This window comes from Mesocricetus auratus, unplaced genomic scaffold (genome assembly GCF_017639785.1).
Source record: "Mesocricetus auratus isolate SY011 unplaced genomic scaffold, BCM_Maur_2.0 Super-Scaffold_100011, whole genome shotgun sequence".
NCBI classification, from domain to species: Eukaryota; Metazoa; Chordata; class Mammalia; order Rodentia; family Cricetidae; genus Mesocricetus; species Mesocricetus auratus.
Window position 1 is genome coordinate 84,926,425 of NW_024429195.1, and position 19,068 is coordinate 84,945,492.

A 19,068-nucleotide genomic window follows, 5' to 3' on the forward strand; every position below is an offset into this window, starting at 1 on the left:
AAAACAAAAAAATGCTTGTAGCTGGGTTTGGTGAAACACACTGTTAATCCCAGCATTTGGGAGGCCGAAGTAGACAGATTTTTGAGTTCAAGGCCAGCCTGGTCTACATAATGGGTTCTAGGAAAGCCAGGGCTACATAGACCCTTTCAAAAAAAAAAGATTTCTAATACATCAGCAATGATTGCTTCCATTCATCTCTGAGCCTCACTGTAATCTCTTCAGTTGGGGTTTGAGTGCTATGTAATGTCCCTCCTTCCCTCAGTACGTACATGTACCCCATCAAAGGATTTTTGTATTAAAGAGCATGAAACCATATTTGTAGTTAAAGTGAGTACAAAAGCAGTTCATCTTACCTAGGTGTTTGGTGGTTTCTTTTGAGAGTCTGAATTTCTCTTCAAATGTTTCTTGCTAGGCCTGTATTGAACAGCAGTTTGATTCTCTCAATGGAGGAATATCTGTGTCGAAAAATAGTACTTTTGCGGAAGAATTTGCACATAGTATTCGCTCAATTTTTGCAAATGTGGAAGCCAAACTTGGTAATGTAAATTTCAAGCTTGAGTTGTTTATCAAGTTTGCATTTCCTTAAAAGCAGGGTTCAACTCTAGTTCTGTTTTATATTGTTATTTCTAAGGTGAACCTTCTGAGATTGACCAGAGAGACAAGTATGTTGGAGTTTGTGGGCTCTTTGTACTGCACTTTCAGATCTTTCGAACTGTTGATAAAAAGTTTTATAAGTCTTTATTGGACATTTGTAAGAAGGTAAGAACTTGAAACTTTTTATTTTCAATTTGTGATGTCAATTTTGATAAAGCTAGATATCTAATAGTGCTAACAAAAAGTTAATTAAAAAAAGAACAAGTTAACTTTTATGAAATGTAACTAAAAAAAATAGACCTGGGGCCGTGGCATCATGAATTGTTGCTTGCAATACATTGTGAGAATTGGAGTTTAGGTTCCCAGAACTCATGTAAATGTTGTGTAAGCATGATACCATGTAGGCATGGCAGCCCGTCTTCAGTCCAACACTGGGAAGGCAGAGATGGTATCTTCTGAGCTAGTGATATTAACTAGCGTGTCATAGAACTCTGGATGAATACAGTGGAGAACAATGGAGGGAGACTCCTAGTGTCAACCGTGGGCTTCAATGCACGTCATACATGGAAAGGCATACGTGCACACCATAGATACATGCAAAAATAAAAGCAATGATACTGTTGTTTAGAGCATAAACATTCTTGAAATGAGCAATATGGTAAATGAAAATAACTGCATTTCATATGAATGTATGTGTGGCGGATGTTCTAAGCTTGTGTGTGTGTGCATTAACTTTTTGTTTTATTTCTGAGACAAGGTCTTGCTATGTAGCACGGGCTGGCCTCAGTCTCCTGAATGCTAGCATTATAGAAATGCGCCCCATACCCTGGTCACATTAACATCCTGTTAGACTCTTCACACTACTTTGCCTCCCTCTTCCTTTTGCTTTCTCCTCTTGCCCGTCATTTTTACTAGTAAAGTAGAAACATTTAAATTGTTGATTTTTGTCTTTGCTATTTCCATGCAATGACTTGGTTTCAGAGTTGAAACTTAGTTTGTGTATAGTACTATCAAATAATAGCAGACCATGAAGCCTTAGCTGTCTTTAAGGTTGTTTTTCTTCTATTGTTTAATTAATATGCCTTGTTAATGATTGTGACATCTGTGTGTGTGTGTGTTAATCAGGATAAAGTATTCTCACAACCAGCTGTGGGAATGCTTTCACTCTTTCTACTTGGGGGAAGATACATGCCTTGTAATCTGTTGAGATGTTGATGGTTATTTTGTCTTGAACTGCCCCACTGTGTATTGTAGCACTATCTAGTACATTATTGGTGGGCCTGCATTCTATGATTTCCCTCTTACCTCCATTTCAGGTGCCAGCCATCACTTTAACTGCCAATATTATTTGGTTTCCTGATAATTTTCTGATTCATAAACTGCCAGCAGCTGCCAAACTTCTAGACAGAAAAAGTTTTCAAGCCATTAAAATACATAGGGATACTTTCCTGCAGCAGAAAGCCCAGTCACTTACCAAGTAAGTCTTAAATAAAGCAGCTGTAAAGGGAATTGGTTAAGTATCTTCTGGTGAAAGTGCTTAAGTCACAAGATGAAGTATGCATATGAACAGACCACCTTGTATAGTCTCCAGATTGAGTCTTTTTAAAAAAAATTATTTAATTAGTGTGTCTAGGTGTGCATGTGTAAAACACAGAGGACAGCTTGCAGGAGTTGGGTCTCGTCTTCTACCATGTGGGTGGTGGGTGCTTGAATGCAGTCTCTGGTCCCTCAGGCTTACGTGGCAAGTGCCTTTACCTATTGGGTCCCCGTATCAAGCTGAGATTGTTATGTTTGCTGGCAGGGCCTATTGAGCCATCTCTCCAGCCTATAGAACTATTTTTTTATTTATGCTCTATGGAAGTTTAATATATGCAGATACCAAAAGTCCCAAAAGCTAAAATTTAAAAGTCATTTTCTCTAGCCCAGTTCTTTCCTGTAAATAGATCCTGCTTCTAGAAAGACAACTTTTTTTCTCTTTTGAGATTTATCTTTTTACTTTCCTGTTTAGTGATACTAGGTATTGAACCCAGGACCTCGTGCAGTCCAGCAAGTGCTGCTGTCACCAAGCTGTTTCCCTAGTCCTTATATTTGTGTATTTTCAATCTTTTACTGTGTACATTTTCAATAATGCATAAAACAGAAAATTATACAAAGCACTGATGTCAACCATCACTCAGCTTTGGTAATTACCTCACTATCTGTTCTGAGTACATTGCTAACATGTTAACCTGGATATAATTTAATTAGAATGCTATAGGATTCTGTCATTGGCCTCGTGTTGGTCATGCATCTTATCACCTGCAATAGAAATGGGTGTTTGCTGTGGGGGCAGTGGAGGCGCATGCCTTTAATCCCAGAACTCAGAGGCAAAGGCAGGTAGATCCCTGTGAATCTGAGCGCAGCCTGGTCTACAGAGTGAATTCTAGGACAGCCAGGGCTACAGAGAGAAACCTGTCTTGAAACACCCCCTCCCCCCCAAAAAAGAAAGAGAAATGGGTGATTGGATAAAATTGGTCCTCTGCTGCACAAGGGAGAGGAAGACTAATATTGAGCATTCCAGAGAGCCCTTAAACCATCTGACACACCGTCTTGTGTTCTGTGGTAACCATAAGTCAGTGGACAAAGAGAACTGATTTATAAAGGTCTTCTCAGGGCAGGCAGCAGCAGTGCCGTGCCCTAAGACAGAATTGAGGAGACAAGGTTTCCATGTAGATTAAAGACTGGATTTAAACAGAAAGACAGATACCAGGTTTTAATAGTGGGATGTTATAAAAAGAAAGTTGTTGATATTTTAATTCATAGAAGCTTACCATTTTTTTTAACAGTGATAGAGTTGTTTAAAATGCTAGTGAACACTTGGATTGTATGAACAAGTAGTGCCCAGGTTACAGACTTATCTCCACCAAGGGAGTTGGTACTTCTAGAATTTCATTGAATTCCTTTTCCCCTTAAAGACAGTATCTTGCTGTCTGGGTTGGTATTTTCTCTGTAGCCTTGGCTGGCCGTAAAATTAGATACTCCTCTTGCTTCAGCCTCCCAAGCATTAGGACTATAGGCATGTGCCATTGGGTCTAATGTCACTCACTGACTTCTTTTTAGATTATAGCTGGTTAGCTGGTGTTGGGAGGGTGCGTGCGTGCGTGTCTTGGTCTGTCATCTGTGTTGGTACAGATGGAACTTAGGAGGGCCTACAAACTAGTGTCTTGAGAACTGGATGATTATATTAGAAGGACTGGGAAGCATGTCTTCTAAAGCCATAAGGAGTCTTCGACCTTTAGAGAAATCTGAGGAAAAAAATGTGGTGTGTCCGAATGTTAAGAGACATTCCTTTCAGGAAGGAGTGGATTTGACCTCTCTGGCTCTAGAAGGTTAAATGGGACTTTGAAGGGGAAGATGACAGAAAATAACCATCATAGTCGCCAGCATTGTGAACCTTTTCTTGTCATAGCAGGCATTATGCAAAAGACTGTAAGAACATTGTGTCATGTAGCCCTGTCCCATCTTCATAGGTAAGAAATAATAAACACAACTAAGCTTTATGGTGTGTTTACTGCAAGCCAGGGGTTTTCAGAAGCTTCGCCTGTCTCATCCATAAAAGATAATAAGAAAACCCTGCAGAGTAAATGCTCCTGGTAGTGCCATTTTATGAGAAACCTAGGTTACAGATATTAAGTTTGTTGTAGTTTTAACAGCAGATGGCAGAGCCACGTAGTGTGAAGTGTCATGTGCTTTTTCAGCTGTTCCCCTGACTCTTGTGCATAGGTGAGTTGGGCTTAGAGAAGTGAACATGGTGAGCTCACACAGTGTTGTGCTGTGTGACAGAGTGTACAGTGTGGATGGCTGTGAGCCCAGCAGGCTGTGGGAAGGACATTTAGTAGGCGGAGATGGGGTATTTCCCTTTTTAATACCCCTTACCTGGCAAGATTTTACCCCTAAACTTTTTTATTTGATTTGTTTTTGTTTTCAAGATAGTGTCTCTACCTAACCCTGGCTGTTCTGGAATTCACCAGGTAGACCAGGCTGGCCTTGAACTCATAGAGATCTGTAGGCGGAAGATTCCCTGTCCTGCAGCTTCTCTCAAATCTTACATAGGGGCTTAATATAAATTATAAATGCTTGCCAATAGTGAGCTTATTACTAGCTAACTTTAACAACTTAACCCATTTCTATTAATCTTTATACTTTCCCAAGGCTCATGACTTTTACCTCTATCCCATTTTGTGTGTCTGACTTGTTCTCTGACTGGCAACTCCTCTCACTCCTTCCTTCCTCCTCCCATCATTCTGAGTTTGGCTTTCCCATCTAACTGTATCCTGTTTAGCCATTGGCCCATCAGCTTGTTTATTAAACGAGTCATAGGGCATATAATCACACAGTGTACAGAAGACTTATTCCACAGCAGAGATCCAACAGTCTCCCTAGTGCTAGGATTAAAGGAGTTTACCACTACTCCAGCTACTCCTAAGTGTTTTTGTTTCAAACATATCCCTGTAAAGTCAGTATAGATCCCCATGATCTGGAAGGATGGCAGTTTTTTAGTTTCCTTGCAGTTGTACCAAAGAAACCTGAAGTTTACCATAATGACATGAAACACGGAGGTGGGATGATCCTATCACTTGAGAGAAAGCTGCAAGGTGACAACTGTCTGGAGGTGGAAAGGGACAGTTCCCCAGACACCCCATTGCAGAATTGGTGCATGGCTGCATTTTTACTACTATGGATCCATTTCGATACAGGAAAAGAACTGCCTTTGGGGGCTAGAGGTCTGAGCCTTTGTGAAACTGTCAAGTTGATCTTTACATTTTCCTTAACATTTCCCCCATCTGTACTTGAAAATGGACCTAACGAATTGATAAGATACTTTTATATCCTGTCAATTTAATTTTCAAAATTTGAAGCAGCTAGGTATGGTGGTATATTATCTTTAATTCCAGGACTGCAAGTTTGAAGCCAATGTGGGCCACATAAAAAGTTCAAAGCCACCCTGGGCTCCATAGCCAGACCCTTCTCAAACCAAACTACTCACATGCCCTCCTCCTTCAACAAAATAAGCTAAAACTGGAAGCAGTTTCAATTTTTTTATTCTTAAGAGACAATGATGAGCTGCCACCTGGCATGTAAGTAAGACTTGCAGCGGGACTGACAGAAACCTCTGCTTCATCCTTAGTGTCTGTGACCCAAGGCTGGTTGAGCGCTTTTTATTATGTATTACCATGGTCAGAATTGTTTTTTTTCCCTGCCTCAGTTTCCTGAGTGCTGGGGATGACATGTCGCATGCCTGTCAAACACTCCACAGTAAGTCCTGTCCTTTCCTGTTTCTTTACCTCCCTTCTCTTTCCTCTCCTCTTCCTGCCCTGTCTTGCTGCCTTTGTTCCCTGCTGGGGATTGTCCTGAATAGTAGGCAGGATCAGCATTTGTTGTTGAGTCTTTGTGATGGGAAAGCTTCCAGATTAGGGTTTTACTCTTGGCTCCACTGTGTATGAGTTCTCTGATGTGTTCGTGCCACTTCTGTAAAATCGAGAGCATAGTCCCTACAGTTGGGTTTTAGGGAGAGGGTGGGCAGGAGCAGAGAGAGGTAGGGGCTCCTGCTTCAGGCAGGAGCATTATTCACATGCAGCTAGTACTTCAGGGGCCTGCAGTGTACGAAACAAAGCAGGATATCTACTTCTAAAGGTTTCCAAAGAAAGAGGAGGTATTGAGTTGTGAGGAAGCTTAGTTAATATGTGACTGAGACAGGGGAGTGGGGCACCTGTAACTTGGGTACATGGCAGGGCCCTGCTTTATCTGGACAGGGGAATCGATTGACAGTAAGGATGCTTTCGGCCCCCAGTGACAGGCATGGGATCCTCTGCTGAGTGCCTGAGTGTTTAATAACTACATAAGGTTTATGTGGTGTTTGAGTGAGCTAATTTGTGCCCAGCCTATAGCAGTAATTGGCATAGTATGAGCATTCAAATTAGCTTTTAAATTCAAATTCTGGCTACTTCTACTTTAAAAAAGTAATTTAAATTAAAAATTATTTATCTGTGTCTGACTGTGTGTGCCTTATATGTATAGGTTCCCACAGAGGCCAGAAGAGAGCATCTGATCCCTTGGAGCTGGAGTTGTAGCTGTAGTTTCCAGCTGCCATGTGGGTGCTGAGAACTGAGGTTCTTTGCAAGAGCAGAAAGTCCTCTTAGCTGCTGAGCATCCCGCCAGCCCCTGCGTCTACTGTCCTCCTCTCATTGAAGATATTGTCCTTTCTCCTGTATTACTATAGTTGTTCCATAGCTGTCATCCTCACGATGGCCAGAGTGACAGTGATTCTCTTAAAACTGGCTAGAGCCAGGACCACTCATCTCCAGTGGCCACAGGGCCATCCCAGTCCCTTCCCCACTCTCCCACACTCCCTCTGCCGCTGATCTGCTTTTCTGCTCTTAGCCCTCCTCTTCGTGCTCTAGCCATACTGGGTGTTGGTTATTTCCTAAACAAGCTGGGTGCACTTCCCACAAAGTCTTAGGGCTTTGCATGTGATACTCACACTCCTTAAATCCTCTTCTCTTACGTGTTTGTCCATCTTATTAATTTGGTTCAAATCATGGCTCAAAATCACCCACATTGCAAGCTTACTGTGATCATCCTATTTGAAATTATAGAACTACCCCAGTCCCTGTGTCCCCCACCCCCACCCCCACCCCCAAAAGCATGTATCACCAGACATTTTTAAATTGCTTTGACTCTAGTTATTGATTTATTATACAACTCTCCTTTCTAGGATATTCACTTCATGGAGCCAGGGGTTTTCATCTGTCTTCTTCTCAGTACTAGAATTATGCCTGGCTTAAATAAACACTCAGTAAATACTTATAGGTTAAGTAACTTAAATCTGCATATAGGATTTTTTTTTGAAGGTCAGAAACGTACAGTTACTGCTGGAAGGAACACTTTTACCTTTATCAGTATGAAGAAATGGAAATAATGTTTTTGTTTGTGTTCTGAGTAACCTCAATGTTTTCCCTTGCTAGAGATGTGCAGTCTTACTACGTCTTTGTGAGCTCATGGATGATGAAAATGGAGTCTATGTTGTCTAAAGAGCAAAGGATGGATAAATTTGCTGAAGACCTCACCAATAGATGTAATGTTTTTATACAGGTAGTTGTGTTTTCTTACTTAGAATATTATGGGTGCAGTTTCTTTGTGAACTTAATATACAGAAGCTACACTTGGACAGAGATGTGAAAGGGGGGTGCTTTTTGTTTTTTTGGTTTTTTGAGACAGGGTTTCTCTGTATTATTTTGGAGCCTGTCCTGGAACTCGTACTGTAGATCAGGCTAGCCTCGAACTCACAGAGATCCGCCTGCCTCTGCCTCCTGAGTGCTGGGATTAAAGGCGTGCGCCACCAATGCCCAGCCGGGGGGTACATTTTTATATTTAAAACAAATTGAGCGGCTGGAGAGATAGCTCAGTGGTTTGATTCCCAGCACCTACATGGTGCCTTATAACCACCTGTACCTCCAGCTCTAGGGCGTCCAGTGCCTGTTGCCCCTTGGGCTGCTGCGTTTATGTTTGTTTATTCACACATGCACATACATACACACACACAGTTAAAAAATTTTTAAAAAGACAAGATTTTAAGAAACACAAAAATTGATTAGCTTGTATTTGTTCTGGATGACTTACTTAGATTTTTCTAATATAGCCATTCAAAGCTCTGTTTCCTTTTAAGCAAGACTTTTTAGCTGTATCCTATAACGTTTGCATTTGGTCCAAATATGGGAACATTTTATTGCAGCTTACTCTAAAGTGTAATTTAATGTATCTGTGCGTTGTGTGGCTGTGTATGTGCATGTGACAGTAGAGTACTTCCTGTAGGAGTTGTCACTCTCTTCATCATGAGTCCTGAAGCTCAGACACAGCCATCGGGCTTGTTGGCAGCTGCCCTTACTTGCTAAGTCATTTTGACAGCACTCCTTTAGGGGTTTGTGAAAGATACTTCTAAGCCAGGCAGTGGTTGGTGGCTCACGCCTTTAATCCCAGCACTCGGGGCAGAGGCAGTTGGATGTCTTGTGAATTTGGCTAGCCTGGTCTACAAAACAAGTTCCAGGACAGCCAGGGCTACACAGACAAACCCTGTCTTGAAAAACAACAACAAAAGATACTTCATTCTTTCTAGATACATGAGGATTCCTTTTCTCTTTAATATGTTAAAATTACATGTATTTTGTATATGTGCACATTTACATAAGGGACCGACTTACCAGTATGGAAATAAGGATAACTTGTTCAAGTTGGTTCTCCTCCACCACTTGGGTCCCAGTGATTGAACTCAGGCTGTTAGACTTGACAGTAAGAACCCTTACCTCCTGGGCTATCTTGCCAGGCCCTACTTCATCTTTTTATTATTGATTTGCAGCAGCTAAGGTAATTTTGAAACTGGCAGATACCTAGCTCGCACAGCTTTGATAAATATCCCATGTGCAGTTTAGAGTGGAGTGTCACTGCCACAATTTTATTAATGCATGGTCTATATTCTCTAATTACTGGAGTTTGGTGAAAATGTCCCACTATTGTGTGGGTTGTCTACAAATATCTATACTTCTGTCAGGTTTTGTTTTTTTTATATTGTGATGTTCAGTGACTGTAGTTTAGAATTGTTTATCTTCCCAGTGATACAATTTCTTTTTTCCATTAAGAATGTCTGTTTGGGAACTGGGGATGTATTTCAGAGCTAGAGCGTGTACTGAGCATGTGGAATGCTGGGGTTTCTTCTCGGAGCCCCTTCCTTACTAGATCTCTTGTGTGACGTTAACACAGTTACACAGTGTTTCTTGTAGCTAATGTCTACATGGTGTCTTTACTGATCCTGTATGCAGCCTTTCTAGCTTCTTACATGGAATGTGTAGCTCCTGGGAGCAGTATGTATTTTCCCTCAATCTTTTGTGTGTGTGTGTGTGTGTGTGTGTGTGTGTGTGAGAGAGAGAGAGAGAGAGAGAGAGAGAGAGAGAGAGAGAGAGAGAGAGAGAGAGAGAGAGAGAGAGAGAGAGAGAGAGAGAGAGAGAGAGAGGGAGGGAGGGAGGGAGGGAGGGAGGGAGGGAGGGGGGAAGAGGGGGGAGAGCGAGAGAGAGGAGACAGAACACGTATGTACATATATGTGTACATTTGTGGGTGTGCTTTCTTCTGTGGACGTGTGGAGGACAGAGCTTAATATTAGATGTATTCTTCAGTCACTCTTATCCTTTGAGACAGTCTTCCACTGATCCTGGAGCTCACTGTTACAGCTGGGTCAGCTGAATTGCAAGCCTGCTGGGAGATGCCTGACAAGTGCCACCATTCCTGGCTTTTTTCTTAGGTGCTTGCATAATGAACACTTTGCCCACAGAGCCATTTCCTTAGCCCCCGTGTTTGTCTTTTCATTGAGTCATGAGCCAGTTTCTGCCCTTGTTTCCTGTCTTTCCTCTGTGGTGTCAGCTCACTGCTCTCGATCTCTCCTCTTCCCAGCTCTCCACCACTCTCTCCCTTGTATTCTTGCCAGTTCTTTGATGGAGTTTTGATGCTTGGCACCCAGCTTTCCTAATGGCTCTTAGTAGGAAAAGTCATCCTAATATGTCATTATTCTGTCATCCACTGGAAAGATGAATGAATGGGTTGATAGTGGCACCAGGAATAGCATACTTCTAGGCTCCCACTAAAGGGGAGTGCTTGTCTTTCCTGCCTGCCTTAGATGCTTGTTGTTTCTTGTTCTTTTAACTTTATCCAGTGGTGTACAAAAGTGATAATCCTCTACCTGATAAGGGAAGACGTCTGTATGTCATAAGCCTCGATCTCCTGCCATTTTCTCAGGACACTGTCTTCCATCTCATTTGTCCGTCCTCTGAGCTAGCACCAGCACGGTGCTGTGTGGTTTAGGGAAGATCGCCTGTGTCGGTGCGCATGGAGCACCAGTGCGCATGGAGCACCAGTCTGGTAGTCAGTCATTTATGGGATAGTGCTTTCTCACATGTGGTTAGGCCAAATTAACCAAAAGACAGAAAGAAAAAAAGTCCAAATTAATATAATTAGACATGAAGCAGGGTGGGGATTATAGCAAACACTGAGGAAATTCAGAGAATCATAAGAGATACTTTAGAAATCTGTATTCCACCAAATGAGAAAACCTAAAAGAAATGATTTTTTTTGTTGTTGTTGTTTTTTACAACCCACCAAAGTTCAATCAAATAAATAAGTAATTTAGACAAACTTGAAATAGAAGTCATCATTAAAATTCTCCCAACCAAAACAAAAAACAAACAACAACAACAACAACAAAACCCAGGGCTAGATGGGTTCAACACAGAGTTCTGCCAAACCTCTGGAGAAGAATCAATACCAATTCTCCTCAACTTATTCATAAAGTAAATTGATACAGAAAACCACATAGATTCAGAAATTCTCAATAAAATACTTGCAAACTGAATCCAACAACGCATTAAAAAGATTATCCATGATGGTCAAGTAGGCATCATCCCAGGAATGCATGGATGGTTCAATATGCATAAAACAATAAATATAACCCAGCACATGAACAGACTGAAAGACAAAAACCATTTATCTCATTGGGTGTAGAAAAGGCCTTTGACACTACCCAATACCTCCTCATGATAAAAGTCTGGAGAGACTAGGAATACAAGGGACATACCTCAGTATAATAAAAGCAGTATGCAGCAAGCTCACAGCCAACACCGACCTAAATGGAGAGAAGCTCAAACATTTACACTGATTAGGAATCAGACAAGGATTTCTCTCCACACCTATTTAGTGTACTTTAGCTAGAGCAATAAAATAGCTAAAGAAGGTCAAAGGGATATAGATAGGAAAAGGCAGAGAAACTCCACCTACCACTGATAAACACTTTCAACAAAGTATCAGCATGTAAAATTGAGCCACAGAAATCAGTAGTCTTCCTATTTACAAATGATAAACATACTGAAAAATAAGGAAAACAGTATCTTTTACAGTAGCTTCAAAAAATATCTATCTTGGGATAACTAACCAAGCAAGTGAAAGACTTGTGTAATAACAACTTTAAGACACCGGAGAAAAGTGAAGACACCAGATGGAAAGATCACCCATGCTTCTAGATCAGTAGGATTAACATTGTGAAAATGGCCATTCTGCCCAAAGCAGTCTAGATTCAGTGCAATTCCCACCAAAATTCCAGTGCAGTTCTTCACAGAAATTGAAAAAAACAACCTTCATATGGAAACACAAAAAACTGAAGACAGTTAAAACAATCCTGAATAATAAAAGAATAATAAAAGATGTATCACCATCCCAGATTTCAGATTATATTACAGAGCATGGCATTGACATAAAAACAGATACATTGATCAGTGGAGTCAAATTGAAGACCCAGACACAATCACACCTATGGACATCTCAGTTTTGAACAAGAAGCCAAAAGTACACACTGGGAAAAAAAACCATATCTTCAGCAAATGGTGCTGCTCAGACAGTGGTTGCATGTCTGAAAATGCTCCATATCTGCTGTCCTGCAGAAAACTCAACTACAAGTGGATCAAGGACTCCAGTGTAAGACCATCTATCCTGAATACACACACACACACACACACACGCACACACACACACACACACACACACACACACACACACACACACACCAAGAAGCTATTTGCTGTTGATACCTGCTGGCAAAAGGAAAATCAGTTTTCTCCAATGGAATGTCCCTGGATATACCAACCACAATCCAGGGGGCCCCATGCCCACTCCATGGTTGTGGTTTTGGGGTTTTTTTTTTTTTGATGGGTGTATAGTATTTTTTGGCTTTTTTTTTCTTTTCCTTTTTTTGAAGAAGAAGAAGAGTGAACATACAGTTGGGTGGGGAAGGAGTGGGGAGGATCTGGGGAGAACTAGGGGAGGGGAAAACATAATATGTTGTATAAAAATTTGTTATTTGTTTTAATTTTAAAGAGAAACTGAAGAAAAAAAGAAGGGTTTTAAATCCTTTGGAGGTTTAAATGGAATACATACAAGTTAAAAGAGTTAAAAGAGTTTGTTGCTTTCCAGACGACCTGAGTTCAGATTCCACCATCCACATTGGCCACTCACAGTCACCTGTGATCCAGCTCCTGCAGGCCCAGGGACCTCTTCTGGCCCTGCAGACCCCTGAGCACACACACACCTAAATTTAGATATATAACCTCATCCACCATCTTACTTACTGTTCCCTCTTGTTTCCCTGAATTTAGAAGCATTAAAAACAACCACAACAACCTCAAAAAAAAAAAAAAAAGCCTCCGAAAACCTGTGTGCTCCATCATGAACAGAACGGAGGAGAGGATGTGTTCTTGGGCTGGATGGAGAGAAGGCTGACGAACAGATAGATACGGACCGTGGTTCTCAACCTTCGCAGTGCTGCGGCCCTTTAACACAGTTCCTCATGTTGTGGAGACCACCAGGCAGACATAACATTATTTTCATTGCTACTTCATAACTGCAATTTTGGGATTATAATATAAGTATCTGATACATGACCCCAGTAAGGGTTGTGACCCACAAGCTGAGAACCACTGGTCTTCATGGGTAGTAGTTTGGTGCTCAGAAGTTCCTTTGTGTGTGTGCATGAAGGAAGTAACTCCTCTAAGTTTTCAGTTTCTGGCTCCTTAGTCCTTGGTTCCCTGCTCTGAGTGTCAGCAGATGGGATCTGTTCTCTCCCCAGCAGTTAGGTTGAAGATGAGTTATTAGGTATGTCCCTGGCACATACACACTATTTTACTGAAGAGGTTTTTTTTTTTAGTCAAGTGAAAAGACTTTTAAAAGCCAGTATTCACTGCATCAACAGTGTAAATGTCTGGTATTTGGTAGTTCAGGAAACTGTTAAATAGGACTTCTTTGAAACTTGGTGTGGCATTTTGTCAGGAAGAGTATTTCTGACTCTCTAAGAATTGACTTTAAAGGGGACTTTGAGTGTTTGGAGAGATGACTCAGAGAGCACCCATGTTAAATCCCAGCAGCCCACAACTGCCCCTACCACCAGTTCCAAGAGATTAACACCACTTTTGGCCTCTGCGAGCCCTATATGCACAAGTTGCAGAGACAAACATGCAGATGCAATGCCTATACACATAAAATAATAGACTTTAGAAATACTGGTTATTGGTGTGCATACATACATAGAGAACGAAGTCTGCATGAAATGTGTGATTTCACTCTGTTTTCTTTTGTAGGGCTTCTTATATGCATATAGTATTAGTACCATTATTAAAACCACAATGAATCTCTACATGTCCATGCAGAAGCCTATGACTAAAACCTCAGTGAAGGCATTATGCAGGCTCATTGAACTTCTCAAGGTAAGTTTAGTGATGTATTACTTTGCCACCATCACTGGGACAGTAGAATGCTCTTGGGAGAAAGTGAACTTAAAATTGAAAGAAATCTCTGAGAAACAACCATGATTGACTAATACAGGCTCTTCTTTATACAGGGTGTGTGCTGACAGCCTCAGAATTCAGCCTAGCTCACCTTAAATGTGCTCAGATTATTCTCTAGTGTAATTGATGCAATAGCCAGCAGTCAGGGCAAACTAACTCAAAGTCTAGTTTGTCATGAAGACCTGAGTTTTCTCCTGAAAGACTGGATGTGGACCTGCATTTACATCTCTGTCAAGTTGGGAGATTTAAGGACCATCTATGTTTAACAACTTCATTAGTAGCTAATCTCAACAGATAGAAGGGAGAGGTCACCTCAGGGTTACTAGTACTTGTCTTACTCATGGAAGTGTCAAAAAGCAAGTGCATTGATTAAAATATATTTGTGCTAAAATACCCATTATTTAAAGGTGTTTATTGAAATGATGTCAGTTTATATGACACTGTTAATTGTAGTTTAGATCGCGTACTGTGGTCTTGTTAGTAGCAGTGGCCTAATGGAGGTAATCAGATGACTTCAGAGTTGGTGCACTTAATGGAGTGTAAGATGTTTCTTAGCATAAACCCTTGCAGGCAGAAGAGCCCAGATATAAATTAAGATTCAGGTTTGTTGATAATTTTCTAGTAATCCAAAAAATTGGATTTACTTAGGATTGTTTTTTCTTTCTTTTTTAAAGCTGTGTTGCTAAGTATCTTTTTGTTTTCTTCTGGGAAAGGGTCTCACTATATCAGTGTCAGTGTCTTAGGTTTATTGTTGCTGTGAGGAAACACTGACCAAAAGCAAACTGGGGAGGAGAGGGTTTATCTCACTCACACTTCTATATAACAGTCCATCATCAAAAGCAAGAGGACAGGACCTCAGACAGGGCAGGAACCTGGGGGCAGGAGCTGATGCCGAGGCCATGGAGGGTGCTGCTCACTGGTTTGCCTACATGGCTTGCTCAGCCTGCTTTCTTACAGAATCCAGGACCACCAGCCCAGGGTTGGCCCCACCCATAATGTTCTGGGCCCTCCCCCATCCATCACTGATTTTTAAAAAATGACCTACAGCAGGTTTTTATGGAGGCATTTTCTCAGTTGAAGTTCCTTCCTTTTAATTGGCCCTGGCTTGAGTCAAGGTGAAGTACAACTAGCCAGCACACTCAGGTTACTTTTCAGCTCATGGCAGTTCTCCTGCCTCATCCTTTTGAATGTAGGAATTATAGGCCTGTTCTACCATACCTGGCATTAGGGCAGTTAATGGGTACAAGTGGTTTTGGCAATTTTAAATCATCAGCACTTAATTGTTAATGATAGTGTCCTTTTTTTTTTTTTTTAAACTTACTGTGTTTCTGTTTGGGTGAAAAAACAACAACCTATACATGTTTTTATTTTGGTTTTCTATTGATTATGTAAAAAAATACTTAATTCATTTGGAATCTGGAGTGTTTATAGAAGGGATCCTAATTTCTTTTAATAGATGTCTTTCCCAAGCACGTCTTATCATTTTATTTTTTATGATTTTTGACAAATGCAGGTGCTTAATTTTAATGCAGTTGAATTTTCCAACACTAATGTATGTGTTTGTGTGTGTGTGTCTTTCTGTCTGTCTGTGTCTTTATTTGTAGTTTGTAGGGGTGTATGTATATGCACCTGTGCAGACGCCAGAGGTCAACTTCAGATGTTGATTCTTTGAAGCTGTGTACTGTGTTGTTGAGACAGAGTCCTGGGGCTTACAGATGAGACTAGCAAGCTCCAGGGATCCTCCTATCTGCCCTATAAGCATTGAGGGAAAGCTTGTTATCCACCCGCCCCCATGCTTGGGCGTTTTTACATAGATGTGGTAGGTGTGAGAAATCAGTCTTGGTTCTTCATGCCTTTGAGATAAGCAAGCACTTAAAGACTGAGTCCCAAGTGGTAGGTGTTTTGTTTTGTTTGTGCTCATTTTAATATTTGCCCCCACGACAGTCTCATTTACAAATCCCTTCTGAGCCATCTCACCAGCTCCTACAAATTCCTTCTTTTGCCTAGGGTCATGAAGGTTTTCTCTAATGATTTTACTTGTAAGTTTTAAGTTCACTTTTGCAAAGTGACTCTTGTTTCTTTTAGGCGATAGAGCATATGTTCTACAGGAGAAGCATGGTTGTGGCGGATTCAGTGTCACATATAACGCAGCACCTTCAGCATCAGGCTCTTAATTCTATTTCTGTAGCCAAGGTATGCAGATTACTGTGTTCTCCACACTCGGCATAATTAAGCTATCGGGTTCTGTCTTATCTGCATATCCTAGTTTAGCCTTTCTGTTCTGTTCCTGCAAATGCGTTATTTCTATAGTGCTTTATCCATTCCATTTTGCAATCTTTTAGTTACCAGAATTGTACCCGAGAATATTATTATAGTGTCTGAGAAACAACCATGACTAATACAGGCTCTTCTTTATACAGGGTGTGTGCTGACAGCCTCAGAATTCAGCCTAGCTCACCTTAAATGTGCTCAGATTATTCTCTGGTGTAATTGATGCAGTAGCCAGCAGTCAGAGGAAACTGTCTAACTCAATGTCTAGTTTGTCACAAAGCCCTGGGTGTCCATGTAACTTACTGAGTTTTTTCCTGAAAGTGAAAACTGGTTGTGGACCTGCATTTACATCTCTGTCAAATTGAGAGATTTAAGGACCATCTGTGTTTAACAACTTCATTAGCAGCTAATCTCAACAGATAGAAGGAAGGGTTTTGATCCTCTTGTTTGGACATTCTTTGTTGTTAGATTAGTGTGACTGTGTTTAAGTCCACTGTGTTTGCTGTCCAGCAGTGCTGAGAGAGACAGTTACACAGCTAAGTTGAAAACAGTGGGGGAAAGTGTTATTCTGTGCTCTCCTGAGTGCCAGAGAGAATAGAATAGACATTTTTTCCCCCTTTGGAACTTAACCATGTTTGAATTGAAACTAATAACTTTCTGTTTGATCTTTAAGAAAAGAGTAATTTCAGACAAAAAATACAGTGAACAGCGTCTTGATGTGCTGTCTGCTCTCGTTTTGGCTGAAAACACCCTAAATGGACCAAGCACAAAGCAACGACGACTTATTGTTTCTTTGGCGTTAAGCGTTGGCACACAGATGGTAAGTTTATTGCTCTTATTCACGGAATAAACATGAGGTCTAAGGTCCGAAGCTCATTATTAGCCTAAGAAACTTGACCTTACTGTGATTTCACTTTGTGTTTTCCCTTCTTGCCAAAAGAAAACCTTTAAAGACGAGGAGCTCTTTCCTCTTCAAGTAGTCATGAAGAAGCTGGATCTCATCAGTGAACTTAGAGAACGGTAAGTAGGACTGGCTATGAGGCCTGGGCTGATGGAACATGGAACAGCCATCCTCCCTGCTCATCCTCAGCTCTCCCCCACTCCAGCCTCTTCCCTCCGTTGGACTCCGTAGTCTAGGCTGGGATCGCAGGGTGTGCTGGGATAGTGGAGTGTGCGGAGGGGGGAGGTATGCCAGGGTCGAGGGTTGTGCTGGGATTGCGGAGTGTGTAGAGGGGCGGGTGTTGTGTGTGCCGGGGTCATGCGGGGTGTGCTGCCACGTTCAGTTCCTTTTGTCTGGCACAGCAACAATAGGGATGAATCCACAGGGAGGTTAGTTAGTTCCTCTCTAACCTCTGACCAGGAGACTGTGACTACAACATTGTCCTGACTTAGCTTTGCTTCCACAGGAAGCATGCATCCTCTGGAAGAACTCTCATGAGACAAAACAGTGTACCCTTCAGCGTATTTGGCAGGTTCTGGTGGTGTTCATTGTCCTTACTTTATTGGTGTCACCACAGGACTTTCAGACTTGCTGCTTTATAATAAAGCTTTATTCCTTGTGAGCACTTGAAGAGCATGGCGCACCATGTTGTGCGCTTTTACTTGGAGATGAGCTTTGACCTGATGTCTCAGAAGCTGGTCATTGGGTTGGACTGACATGGAGAAGGCTTGTTTTTGCAGGTGCTTGTGACAGTTTTCATTAAACGGGTGTAGGCTTCCTGAAGGGACATTGAACCCTGCACTTTTGACAAGGTCGAGCTATTGCATTACAGAACAGTTCTCATTTAACATTCATAATTTTCTTTGCTGTTCTGAGAAGCTGGTATTTTTGTAGTTAGTGGTATTTAATTAAGTCCTTGAGAGGAATATGGACCTTCACGATAAGATACTTGGTAAGTCTCTTCTCCTGTAGATGTTAAATAGTCATTTGGTAGGCTCTGTGTGACAGGTTTATTTGGTCATAGTGGCTTTAAAAAAAAAAAGCACAGGGTCTCACTCTGTACCCTGGCTGGCCGGGGACTGGCTGTGTGGCTCAGGCAGGCCTCCATCTCACAGAGGTCCTCCTCCCAAGAGCTGAGACTTACTAGAGAGAATTGAGTGCACAAGATGTGGCAGGCTAAAACTAGTGAGGGTACCAAGGTCTTTCCTCTTGAAATTTGTTCTTCACTTCGGAGACAGGTAAGCTATACATGTAATGCAAGTATTATTTCAGATAATATTGCAAGTAAAATACCTTTAACATCTGTTCAGCAGTCTGGGTTTTTCAACAATCTTAAAACTAAAGCATGTACAGAATTTTGATAATGTAGGATATTAAAGTGTTTTATTACCTTTGCTCAATTTGAAAAATACAGAGTTTTATGACTGTGCTTAGTGAAGTGATGCAGAAAATGTAAAAGAGGAAGACACACATTCTTTTGTGTTGTTGAGGGATACTTGAATTTTGGTACCACTAATTACTTATTACCTTGTATTGTAGAGTCCAAACACAGTGTGACTGTTGTTTTTTATACTGGCATCGAGCTGTCTTCCCAATTTATTTAGATGATGTATATGAAAATGCTGTTGATGCAGCTAGATTACATGTAAGTAAATAGTAATCTAAAATAGTAAACATCATTTCTAGCCACTTTTTAAGTTTTAAATAGGTCACTTGATTTAATAAAATTGACCTGTAATGAATGATAGTTTGAACATTGTTGTTATGCATATCCAGTCAAAGTTTATGGAGTCCATGGTTAAATTGTGTATCAATACTAGTGAAATTGCTTGTACTGTGCTTAACTCTTCTCTA

The 19,068-nt window shown here is 41.1% G+C and overlaps 1 protein-coding gene across 3 annotated transcripts in view; it reads left to right on the forward strand.

The window, feature by feature from the left end:
- Washc4 (WASH complex subunit 4) overlaps nt 1-19,068 on the forward strand; it is a 57,141-nt gene that overhangs the window by 13,642 nt on the left and 24,431 nt on the right. For 2 of the 3 annotated variants that reach the window (XM_005083783.4, XM_013123355.3), the window contains 9 exons: nt 413-536; nt 632-759; nt 1,911-2,071; nt 7,599-7,725; nt 13,797-13,922; nt 16,089-16,196; nt 16,948-17,094; nt 17,215-17,294; nt 18,754-18,859. In XM_005083783.4, the coding sequence (XP_005083840.1) occupies nt 413-536; nt 632-759; nt 1,911-2,071; nt 7,599-7,725; nt 13,797-13,922; nt 16,089-16,196; nt 16,948-17,094; nt 17,215-17,294; nt 18,754-18,859 (1,107 nt within the window). The remainder of the gene's footprint in view (nt 1-412; nt 537-631; nt 760-1,910; nt 2,072-7,598; nt 7,726-13,796; nt 13,923-16,088; nt 16,197-16,947; nt 17,095-17,214; nt 17,295-18,753; nt 18,860-19,068) is intronic. The other variant, XM_040755199.1, reaches the window with a different exon arrangement.